The sequence below is a fragment of the Halichoerus grypus genome, chromosome 1, assembly GCF_964656455.1.
Source record: "Halichoerus grypus chromosome 1, mHalGry1.hap1.1, whole genome shotgun sequence".
Classification (NCBI taxonomy): Eukaryota; Metazoa; Chordata; class Mammalia; order Carnivora; family Phocidae; genus Halichoerus; species Halichoerus grypus.
In genome coordinates, this window is record NC_135712.1 from 129,460,665 (window position 1) to 129,472,984 (window position 12,320).

Genomic DNA, 12,320 nt, shown 5'->3' on the forward strand with positions numbered 1-12,320 from the left:
GCAACATGATGTCAATCGTTAATAGTCCAGCAATTCCTTTTTAATAAAGAACAATCAGAGTTCAAGTGAAATCTGGAAGGATTAGTTTTGCCCAGTACCGTAATACAGATTACTGCCCACTCCTGGCTATTATCTCAGAAGAAAAGGAGATGTGTATAAATCCAGGACCAGGACGAGGACAAGTAAACATGCAAACCTAACAAACTCTGCCATCTTGGATCTTGCCCTCAACATCATAATGACCGTGTATCATTGCAGTGGGAACTAAAGTTCGTCCAGCCTATTCCCCATCTAATTCCCATCCCCGTGTCACAGACAGATAGCTTTCAGAGGGACCTGTAAGATCATCTAGTCCTATCTCACGATTTCACTGCTGAAAGAAACTGAGTTCCAGGGAGGCCAAGGAGACCCCTCAGGGTCACACAGCCACTCAAGAGCTAGACCGTTTTCTATGCTTCTTGTATGCAGACATTTAGGAACCCAGGAATTAATATCATTAAGCCTTATGTATGTATAACCCGAATAGACTGTTCTCATATAATTCTTTACTGACGCCCCCCCATGAGATGCCTCAGGCAAGTACTTCTGCTTCCGTTTTACAGAGAGGGATAGTGGGGCTCCTCGGGGTGAAATGATCTGCGAGGGTGCATGGAGACTTTGCCGCTGAGTCAGGTGTTCTAACTCTGGGCCTACTGCTCTTTTTGCTGTGTATGAATTATTTTAAGAATTGGAGATGCTGATCCGGGAATGAGATTTATTCATCCCCCTCCCCACCCTGGTTGTGAGACATGTGTTAAAACATTGATTAGAACGAGCCCCTCATGTCTGCTTCTCACATTGGTGCCATTTTCACAGATCTGGAGATTTCTCACTCTAGGCTGAGAGAGGAAGACTTGGCACTACCTCAGGGTCCTCAGCTATAAATAAAATGGGGCTCCCTGAGAGACTTGCCACAGCTAAGAAGGTGGGTCCGTGAAATTCTCATTTCCTGGGCTCTTTCTTTCCTCTCGTTATCCAACTTCTCCCCTCCCCTTCTTCTTCCCTTTCAGTCTCCCTCCCTCTCTCCCCTCCCTCCCTCTCTCCCTCTCCTGCCCCCCTGCACGCACACACACACACACACACACACACACACACACATGTTTACACACACAACCTCTGGTCTTAGACCCCATTCTGGCTTGGCTTCCTCTTCATGTCCCCTCTCTTCTATGGTTTAGCCATCTTTTTGTCATCCCACACCTCATTCACAGCTTCCTGCGTACCCTGTTTTCTTTGGGACCAATGTTCAGCTTGCAGGCCTTCACAGGTGAGGGTCTGAAAGAAAAGCTAGCTCTCATGGGTCTGAGTTCTCATCTCTCTCCACTGCACACAGAGATGCTCTGAAAGCTGTGGCCTGGGAGAGTGACCCTTTTAAGGTCTGCTTTGCTCCTATAGCAGTTTTGCTCAAGCGTTTCCTCTGGCCTCCCATGGCAGCTCACCTTGTGTGAAGCAAAGCTGTAGAAGCCATTGGGCACAGTTTCTAATAGCTGCTGCTCTTCAAGAGAGGAAAGGAGTCCCAGCTGCCTCTGAGGCTCATGGCAGGAGACATTCTGTCACCAGGTGAGGATCCATTGTGCAGGAGGCAGGAAAAGGTCTTTAAGACCTTTCATTAAAAAGGTGGAGTGGGATGATGAGTAACAGTGTAACAAGCCATAAATCAACTATTTCAAAGAGTCATAACTTCCTCAACACCCCGATCAGAGGGCTCAAGGCCTGGTTCCTAGCCCTGGTCCCCCACCCCCGCCCACAGAACAGGTCTATAGAGAGCCATATGGCAACTTTGTATGAATTGGTAAAAGGAGTCCCTTCTTCATTATCCTTTACTCTCATTTCTCAGAACATGTGTCATAACACGTTCATTTTTTAGAACAAGTTACTTTAATGCTAACTGCCAGAAATTTTAGAATGAAGTATGCAAATTTATAATGCCTATGATATTTGAAGCATTCTCTAAGTTTGGGCAGTGCACAACCCACATAACTGTACATAGCAGCCCCAGACAGAGCTGCTCAAAGAGCAGTTTTTAGAGCAGTGTTAGAGGTACTGGTTGGTAGTTGGTTTCCGTGTAAAGTAACACAGATGAAGATCAAGGGTAGCTGTTACTCCAGCTGCCAGCTGACAATGGCCTTGTGCTAACTGTCAGCTCTAATACCCAAGCCAAGGAGTGAGAGTTATGGCCCTAGAGAAATGAAGGTTTCCAATGGGAAAGGGGCAGTCTTCAGTGAAGTGCTGAAAGACAACACCCACTGAGGGGCGATGCTGGCTCCAGAGGCTGTCCAAGCTGTTTTCCCCTTGAATTTGGTCTGGTCCTCTATCTTAGAGACACCTAGTTCATAAGGTCATGTAGTGCTCAGCTAGGGCTGAGCCTGCTCCATGGGGAGAAGCAAGGTGGGACAGGGAACAGACCACCTCCCATCACCCTGCCCTGCAAGGGGTGAAATGATGGAAAGCAGTCTGAGGAATCCCATGTGAAAGTGTGAGTGTGTGTGTGTGTGTGTGTGTGTGTGAGTGTGTGTGTGTGTGTGTGTGTGAGAATATGTGTGTGTGTGAGAGAGTGTATAAAAAGAGAGAGAGAGAGAGTGTGTGTGTGTGTGTGTGTGTGTGGTGAGGAGCAGCAGGGGGACCAAGATGACCCCAGCCCACAAAGGGAGCAGGCTTCTTTTGGTCTCAAGCCCCAGGGAAACTCTCCAGCCTTCTTCCTACCACACACCCCTCAGCATGACAGAGTCGTGAAATGGCCGACACAAGTCTTGGGGTCACACTTGAGAAGCAAGAGCTCTGGGGTTAGAGAATTCAGAGACTTTTGCTTCTCAATATAAGATACTGTCCACAACACGAAGAATTTGAGTGAACTTCCAAAATGACTTTAGATATCACAGACCCGGAGGAACATGGAGGTGCAGGAATAATAAAGAGGGATGAGGTAAGCCAGGGCTTGTAAGTAACCTAAGTTTGGTTGGTAAGGTTGAAGCCGCAGTTAGATTTTGACTACTTGGACAGTAGTTTATTAGTTGACCTCACGTTTAGTGGTCAACCAGTCTTTGTTGACAGCTCTACTACCTCTGTTTGTCTTTTGAAACCCAACTGCCTGACCCCCTGGAGCTTAGAAAGGCTTAAGAGAGAATCAAACTTGTACTTGCCTGAGAGTTAAAACTCAATTTGCAAGAGAGAATGATGGTGTAAGCAGACACTTCTAGCTCCTTCCAAGTCAAACAGGGCAGCGTTGCTATTTTGCTTTAAGTGTATTCCAAGAACACCAGGCACATCTGTAGGTACAAAACCCAAAGCTAAATATAAGACTGTTTGGGTTTTTTAAATCACCATTTTTGAGTCACTAGACTGCAGTTACTCCCTAATTCAGCCATGGCTAAGCAGCTGCTATCCTCTTCATCTCTATCCAAAAGGCACTCAGAGTGTCTCGTGATTCATCACTTAGGTGTCTGGTTAAAATAGAAGGAAAAGGAGATCTCAGACAGGAAAAGAAGCATTGGATATTTGGGGTGATACAGTTATTAACTGTGAGTTTTGCATAGGACTCTGAGCTTCCAGCAAGACAGAGCAAATAGAGAGACTTGATAAATTCTAGAGTTCCCATTTTCTGGTCCAAAGGAATGCACAGCCTTGTCAGGCAGGACACAGCTCAAAGATCTAGGAGCAGCTAGTTGTATGGATGCTCAGACGCAATTTCCTTTCCTGTCCTGTTATGATTACTAAGATGGCACGAATTTGATGGGATTCTTCAGGATTCAGCCACACGGCTTCCCTGGCTCTTGACTCTGAAATTCCACAAAATGCTTTGCCAGTAGCCAAATCCATCCCATCTGCTCAGTTCACTCCACAGGAAGTGGAGACTTGGGAGGGGGGCTGGGTGTCTTCCTTTCTTCCTTGACCTTGCCTCTCAGTTTTCTTAGGTCGATTCAGGATGCCAGAAGCAGTGGGGACCCAGAGGGATTAAGTTTACTTTACCTTCCAGAGGGAACAATGTGAAAAGGGCAAGAAAATCATATTGGGATCCTTGCTCTAAATATAAACCCCATGACTCCTCATGCCAATGTCAGCCACTTAAGGACAGATAATTGAGTCCTAGGACCAGCCTGGTGCTTTCCATGTAGCCTGGGCCACCCTAGCCTGGCCATCTCTGAGGTGGGAAGAATAGAGATGGAAATCGATAGAAGTGTAAACACAGTGTGGCTGGCATCTCTCTGCCAGGAATCTCTCTTCTCTTAGATTGAGACCTTCCAGGACCCCCTGAGTTCAGGCCTGATCCATTTCATGGCATAGATTTTAACTTATTTTATTTTAGAGAGAGAGAGCATGCACGTGAGAGTGAGCAGGGGGAAAGAGGAGGGGCACAGGGAAAGGGAGAGAGAGAATTTTAAGCAGTCTCCAGGGTCAGCATGGAGTCCAATGCAGGGTTTGATCTCACGACCGACCCTGAGATCATGACCTGAGCCAAAGTCAAGAGTTGGAGGCTTAACCGACTAAGCCACTCAGGCACACCATGGCATAGATTTTAGAAGTAACAGTCATGAGAGGCCAGAAAAAAATGTGACTGAGATATTGGCTACGTGGAGATCAGCTCCTGGTACTCCTGAATGATGACCTGTTTAGTTAAAAGGTGAGGTTTCTGACCTGTACCATTTTCCCCCATCACCCTCTCTGAGGTCATATCCCAGGCTGTGCAAACAAAACAAAACAAACAAGAACAACAGCCAAAAAGGGGTAAAATCCAATTACCAACAGCATCAGTAAATGAGCAAGCAGATAAGCCTCGACTTAGGACTTTGGTTTGCTCATAGACGCCACGTGTTCGCGTACATGTGCATTTACACCAGGGACACTGCTGGAGTTTGGCAGTCCTGATTTTTCAAGCCGATCAAGTTGTCTGATATAGGGAAGAACAAGAACCAGACCCTAGAGCAGGGGCCCATGAACCCTCTGAAATTGTGCATAATATTTTGCATATGTGCATATGATAATTTTTCTGAAGAGGAGTCCATAGTTTTCCCCTGATTCTCAGAGATCAAAGGCCCCAAAAGAAGTCAAGAGCCACTGTTCTAGAACATTACAGCTGAGAAAGGTGTTTGTGGGAAGTGGTTCAAACTCCCATTTTACAACTGAGGAAACTGAGGCCCAGAGACGTGCAGCTGAGCTGAGACTAGAACCCCACTCTCCTGTCTTTTGGTGCTGTCAACAGAGGTTTTTCAAAAAAGAAAGAGGCGGGCATGCTCTTTACTTAAATGGGCCCCCAATTCCTTATGGAAAAACGTATTTTCTAGAACAGTGCTATCTCATAGAAATATAACAAGCCATGTATTTAACATTTAAATTTAAACATTTCTAATAGTCATATTATAAAACAAAAAGAAACATGCAATTAATTTTTTTAAAGATTTTATTTATTTATTTGACAGAGAGAGACACAGCGAGAGAGGGAACACAAGCAGGGGGAGTGAGAGAAGGAGAAGCAGGCTTCCCGTGGAGCAGGGAGCCCGATGCGGGGCTGGATCCCAGGACCCTGGGATCATGCCTGAGCCGAAGACAGACGCTTAACCACTAAGCCACCGAGGTGCCCCCACAAACATTTTAGATATAGGATGCACTCACTCTGGTTACCCATCAAGGGCACCGTTTGGAAGGCTGGAGAGAGACAAGCCATTGCGGTACTTTCCCCATCTCAATTTAGACAGACCATATTTTAGGTGCCTGCGAGCCGCATGTGCCTCCTGGCTGCCATATTAGGAAGCGCAAGTGTAGATTACGCTTCTATCCCCCAGCAAGTGAATGGTTTTTATCCCTTATTTGATTCCACAATTTTTTCCAGGAGCCGAGTGGTGTCTCCAGTCATAGATGTGATTGACTGGAAGAATTTCCAGTATTACCCCTCCAAGTACCTGCAGCGTGGGGTGTTGGACTGGAAGCTGGATTTCCACTGGGAGCCTTTGCCGGAGCGAGAAAGGAAGATCCTTCAGTCCCCCATCAGCCCCATTAGGTGAGGCTCCTCACACAGCCTGCTCCTTCTTTGCTTCCTCAGGAAGGACTCGACAGCCAAACTGCTTGGGATCAAATCCTGGCCCCACCTGTTTTCTAGCAAGTTACTTAATCTGTGCCTCAGTTTCCTCATCAGTGAATTGAGGGTAACAGGGCTGTTGGGAAGATTGAAAGAGTCACTACATGAAAAGCAGAGAGAGTGCCAGGCACTCAAACCTCAGTGTTATTATTGTTATATTCTTAAGTGAATGGAGTCCAGCTTAAGCTCTTTCAAGTAGCTTCTTCAGTGAACACCCCTGTGGGTGGGGCAGTGAGAGAACCCAAGCTGGGATCTTGACCTAATTCTACCTCTCCAGGTAACACTGGAATTTCCCTGACCTCAGGTGCTTTCTTGCTAAAAAGGAAGGATTCCTTCAGGTGAATGCTAAGACACCCTAACTCTCAAAATATATCAAATTCTATGAGTTGCTTGCTTGCTTTGGTGTTGGGGCATGTTTGGGTTTTGGAAGCTTATTCTATTTAAGAAGATGTTCTAGATATCTTCTTTTGCATAACAAACCACCCAAACTTAGTGGTGTAGAACAACAACAGTTTTATTAAGCTCACAGATTCTGTTGTTCAGGAATTATGAAAGAGAGCACCAGGGTTGGTGGTCTCTGCTCCATGGTATTCAGGATGGCAGGAGATATAGCTCAAGATGGCAGCAGGGGTTGGGGGGGCTGCCCTGAGGCCCATCGAATGTCTGAAGGTTGATGCCTGTCATCAGCTGGGACCTCCACGGGAACTTCAGCCACTCCCTCCATCAGGTCACTGCACCTGGGGCTTGCTACACCATGACACTGGGTTCTGACACTAAGTATCCTAAGATGGCCAGGTGAAACAAGCTCTATCCCCCTCCCCCTTTAAAAAAAATAATTTGTTGAGGTGAATTTCACATACCACAAATGAACCATTTAAAAATGAACAATCTCATAACAAGTAGCGCAAGTTGTGCAAGCACCACCTCGATCTAGTGCCAAAACATTTCCATCACTCCAAAGTAGAATCCCATACCTGTTAAGTGTTGTTTCCCACCCTCTCCTCCCCCCAGCCCCTGGCAACCACTGTCTATCTCTATGGATTGATCTATTCTGGATGTTTCATATAAATGGAATCATACGATGTGTGACCTTTCATGTCTGGCTTCTTTCACTCAGTATAATGTTTTAGGTGACGTATCCCCTTCTCTCACCAAGCCTCAGAATTCACCCAGGGTCACTTCCAAAAAAATCACAGGCCCACCTAGGTTCATGGGAAGGAGACACAGACCCCACCCCTCAGGGGAAGCAATGTCAATGTCACATTGTAAGGAGAGCCTGTGGGACAAGGGATCGTGTGGTGTTCCCCTCTGGGCAGCTGACCTCCATTCGCCATGGTCCATCTCCATCACACCCTGCCCAATGCTCACCAATCATACCGCTGGTGCTTGAGCACCTCGTACAGGGACACGGTAGGGAGGCATTAGGCACAAACAGGCCCTCCCAAGGGTCTGCCCAGGGGAGTGTGACTCTAACAGAAGTCTGATAAGCCACAAGCTTAGAAGTGCAAAGAAAAAATTGTCTTTATTTTCTAATAACTGGACTTAGGTCATTTCTATCTTAACCCCTCTTTCCACCTAACAGCAGAAAACGTCCGTGCAAATTAGTCAAATCCCATGACAGCTTAGTGATTGCATATTTAAATCTATCATCCAGGCATGTCCCCTCACCCTGTCTCCCTGAAGTTGATTTTGAGCTCCAGGCTTCTTTGGGGGGGGGGGGTGGTCAGCATCGGTGGGGAGGGAGTGCCCCACGTTGGGCTCAAGCTGTCCTGCATCGTTGTTCACCACCATGCACTTTCACTGGTCATGGCCTCTGGCCAGAGGTTGGCACACCTGGCCCCCAGCGGCCTGCACCTGCCCTCGGTATCTGCCCAAGTCCCACTTTGGGATGTGGGAAGAAAAAGCCGGACTGTTTCCCTGGTTTCCCTAGCCTGGTGCTACCTGCCTTAGGGTGCATTATGTTAACAAGGCCTTCTTCCCAAAGGTCTCTCTAGAGGTACTCAAGCCAGAGGGTAGGGGAGCCTCAGGTGCAGCCCCATGGCCCTCCCTTTAGGAGGTAAAAGGGCCCAGGCAACCATAACTCTCTTCTCATAAAATACTGGGATTTTTGACATGGTTGCTTGGCTCTGGTCTTGCAATTAAAAGCATTGAGGTCTATCTGGGCCCGTAGCCCACTCTCTCGGCCCCTGGAGCTCCCGCATGGTAAGCCTTCCTGATATGCTCGGGGTTCTGAACTGCTGTCTGTTCCATCTTCTCTCTGCCCAGGAGCCCGGTGGTGCCCAGCGGGGTTGTGGCCATCGACAGACATTACTTCCAAAACACTGGAGCGTATGACCCTCTCATGTCCCTGCAGGGTGGCGAAAACCTCGAGCTGTCTCTCAAGGTATGTCCTGGACCAAGGGAGGAGCCAGGTGGGTTCTGTGGAGTAGTGGGTAAGGTCCCAGCTTGGAGGCAGCCCTTAAATGCCCCTGGTCAGGTCTAAGGCTGCAGGCAAAGAATAAAGTCATGAAATGTGGTGTGTCCCCTTCCCATCTGTCTCGTGCCCTACCTTGACTGTGCCCCCAGCCTCCCTCACGAAGCCAGCTATCAAACCTCCCCATAGGAAAGGGCACAGTATCAGCCGCGCATACTGTACGTAGGGGTTCCCGTACATTCTCTGTGCACGGCACCCTCAGCATCTCTGTCATTATTCACAGCACCCATAGGCCAAAACCAATGCCAGACAGTTCTGTGCATTGAGTACAGTGGTCTCCCTTTATCTGCGGTTTCAGTTGCCCATGGTCAGCTGCAGTCCAGAAGCAGACGATCCTCCTTCTGAGGTATTGTCTAGTAGCTGAACTCTAGGTCACAGTGTCTGTGACATTTCTCTCACTTCATCTCATCACAAGAAGGGCAGGTACGTTATAAGAAGATATTTTCAGAGAGAGACACCATAATCATATAACTTTTATTACAGTATATCATTATATTGTTTTATTTTATTATTAGTTGTTGTTCATCTCCTACTGTGCCTAATTTATAAATTAAACTTTATCATGGGTACGTATGTATGTATAAGGAAAAAACATAGTATATATAGGGCCCAGAACTATCCGTGATTTCAGGCATCTACTGGGGGTCCTGAACATATCCCCCGTGGATAAGAAGGAACTACCCTAGCTCCAAAAAATAAGTATTTGTCCTAAAACTTTAGCGCCTGTTGGGCACCACCCAACTTCTCGAACCTTGGAATCAGATCAGACCTCGTTTCCCATTCCATGTCGATTTTAACACGATACTTGCTTTTTCATCCCAGCAATCACTGAAAGCCCAACCCAATAGAGCTGTCCATTATCAGAAGTGCAGCCATCTAATGTTGAAACAATGAATTACCTCAAGCTTGTAGTTTGCAGAACATCCAACAGATGTCACTATGTTTCTCTCAAACATTTAAAATACCCTGCATGGCCCTTTGAGGTTGCTGGGGCACCCCGGGGGGTACCTTGGCATACAGTTTGGAAACTCCATCTTTGTTGTGTTTCAGTTCATATGCTGCCCATGCTAGGAACGTTTTTGTTTTTCCTCTTTATCCCCAAGGATGAAATGAAAGGCTTCCTAGCAAATGAATTCCAGGCATTTGGGAGTAGGCAGGAGCGTTAGCGGAGAACACTGAGAATCCTCCTGAAGAAGGAGAGACTGACTATGTTTAGAGAGAGCTTGCTTTCCCCTTGCAGGGGACGTCATGAGCTTTTAGAAATTCTCTGACCACTAGGGACCCCCTTTCCCCTGAGGAGGCAGCTTTGGGGAACAGGGGAACACATGGCCACATCTCTAAAAGTGCTAAAAGTTGCCCCTCTCGGTGTGCTTCAGGGGAAGGGCACGTTCAGGTGGTCATGTGGATGTGGCCCCCTCACTCCACTGGTTCTGTCCCGGGACAACTGGGCCCATTCTTCCCATCCTGTCACTCCCCTGCCCAGAACTCCCAGATCTGGAAACTCTGCGGCACCCGAGGACTAGAATTCTCTTTCCAATTTTGTGCTCCTGATTTCTTGTGCATTTTTCCAGCCCCTGGATTCCTGACTTCCCATGAACTTGGAGTGGTGTTCAGATGTTTATTTTTCTCGTTTTCTGGCAGGTCTGGCTCTGTGGTGGCTCCGTTGAAATCCTCCCCTGCTCTCGGGTGGGGCACATTTACCGGAATCAGGAAACCCACTCCCCGCTTGATCAGGAGGCCGCTCTGAGGAACAAGGTTCGCATTGCTGAGACTTGGCTGGGCTCATTCAAAGAAACCTTCTACAGGCACAGCCCAGAGGCCTTCTCCTTGAGCAAGGTAAGGAGAGATCCAGGCAGGGGCTTCTTGACCCGCCACTGGGCCACCAGCGGGAGGGTGAGCCAGGGAGTACCTCTCCCTATAGCCTGGAGGGGAAAATACAAGCTTTCGGCTTGTGCTTCCCTTAAGTTGCCCCTCTCAAGTGCCTCCTCTACTAGGCAGGACTGCCCGTCTCTCCCAAGCATCTCTCCCAAGCATCTCTCCCAAGCATCAGGTCATCCCAGCTGGTCTTGGCCTGGAGCCTCCTGATGTCAGTGGGATGATATCTATGGGATGTAGCACAGAACACATTGGGGCAGAGGACAGATTGTGCAGGGAACAAGCAGTAACAGGTCTCAGAGGGCCATTTCATCCTGGGCAAAGTGCTCAAGGCTACGAAATTACCCAAGACATGAAACAAATAAAGTATGAAAATAAACATAAAAGATCCAAAACAAGCCACAGAACAATGAAAAATTTAAACATTTAATTAAATGTCCACAAGCAGTGCATTTTCAACGGCCATTCAGCTCAGTTCTTATGGGGTAACACATAATATTATTCGACATGAGATGTGGGTTCCCATTAATGTTTGCTATGCTGGGAGCAGGCACTCCAAAGGTAAGGTTTCCGTGACCCACAAAGGTCTTGGGACAACTCCCACAAGCCCCTCACCAGCCTACTCTGCTGGGTCTGCTCTATTCTCTGATCCACAAATCTCCCCATCTGTTATCTGATGACTTTCACAAGGACAGTGGCACCTCCTACTGGTAAATGAGAAGACCTTTTTTTTTTCTTTTGAACATTCCTATTAATTCATGTTTTGGAAATGTCCTATTGCTGACATCAGTGTCAAGATTTTAATAATATCACTGCCTCCCTGAAGGTGGAGGCATTTACTTTATGCATTTACTTTAAATTTAAATAATTAAAAATTAATTTCGTTCTACAATTTCTATCCTTCCATCCCATCTCCCACCCCACCCCAAAACCCTCACGTAGATTTTGAGATACAGAAATTCTGGGCACCCAAAAGACAAGGCCGGGGTTTCACTGTTGGAAGAGTTGACATTCTCTTGTTTTTTCCTCTCAAGCAAGGTTATACAGAAGAGCAAGTTCATTGTCAGCATGCCTCCTCATTTGAGGTCAGACAAGGGCTGGGTAGATTCGCCAGTTTGTTTCATTACCAAGAAAGGTGAAGGTGATAGAATATGCATGAAGGAATATTCCTGCTCTGGGAGCAAAGTCCAACCCAATAGAATGGCTGGCGAGGTCTCAAGTGAACATTCAGAATGCTGAGAAACTATAAAAAACTTATATTAATTTCCTTAGAGGAAAGAGTAATAGATCTCTTTGGTTTAATGGTAGGTACATATGCTGAATAAACAAGACATTCCTGCCCCAGAGAAGTTGTTCTCAAGCTTCCTGTGAATAAAACTCACCAGGAAAGATGGTTAAAATGCAGATTCCAAGGGTGCTGCCCCAACCTATTGAACCATAGTCTCTGGTGTGGGGTCTAGGAACCTGCCTTTTTAACAAGTTCCTTGGGCATTTCTGAGCCAGGTGCTTGGGATCACAGTTTGAGAAGCATGCCGAGAGCATTTCAGTATGGAGGATTCAGACCTTACTCCCCCCAACATTTCCATCTGAGGAGTAAAAAAAAGAAGAAGCTGAATCAAACCAAACTCACTTCATATAGCCTGTTAGCCCAGTGTCTGGTTGCCAGCCTAGAGGCCATCAGGCTGGAACTCTGAAATGGACTTCTTGTTCCAGCCCTCTCTCCTTTCCTCTCCTCACCCCAGGAAATATTCTCTTTCTCTCTCTCTTTTATTAAGTACTCAATGTGGGGTGAGATCAAGACCTGAGCTGAGACCAAGAGTTAGATGCTTAACCAACCCAGGAGCCCCACACTTTTGTTTTTGT

General features: G+C 47.0%; 1 protein-coding gene across 5 annotated transcripts in view; it reads left to right on the top strand.

The window, feature by feature from the left end:
* The window catches only part of GALNT15 (polypeptide N-acetylgalactosaminyltransferase 15), a 46,345-nt gene that overhangs the window by 23,840 nt on the left and 10,185 nt on the right, over nucleotides 1-12,320 (top strand). For all 5 annotated transcript variants that reach the window (XM_036078082.2, XM_078072040.1, XM_078072046.1 and 2 more), the window contains 3 exons: nucleotides 5,864-6,031; nucleotides 8,375-8,492; nucleotides 10,224-10,418. In XM_036078082.2, the coding sequence (XP_035933975.1) occupies nucleotides 5,864-6,031; nucleotides 8,375-8,492; nucleotides 10,224-10,418 (481 nt within the window). The remainder of the gene's footprint in view (nucleotides 1-5,863; nucleotides 6,032-8,374; nucleotides 8,493-10,223; nucleotides 10,419-12,320) is intronic.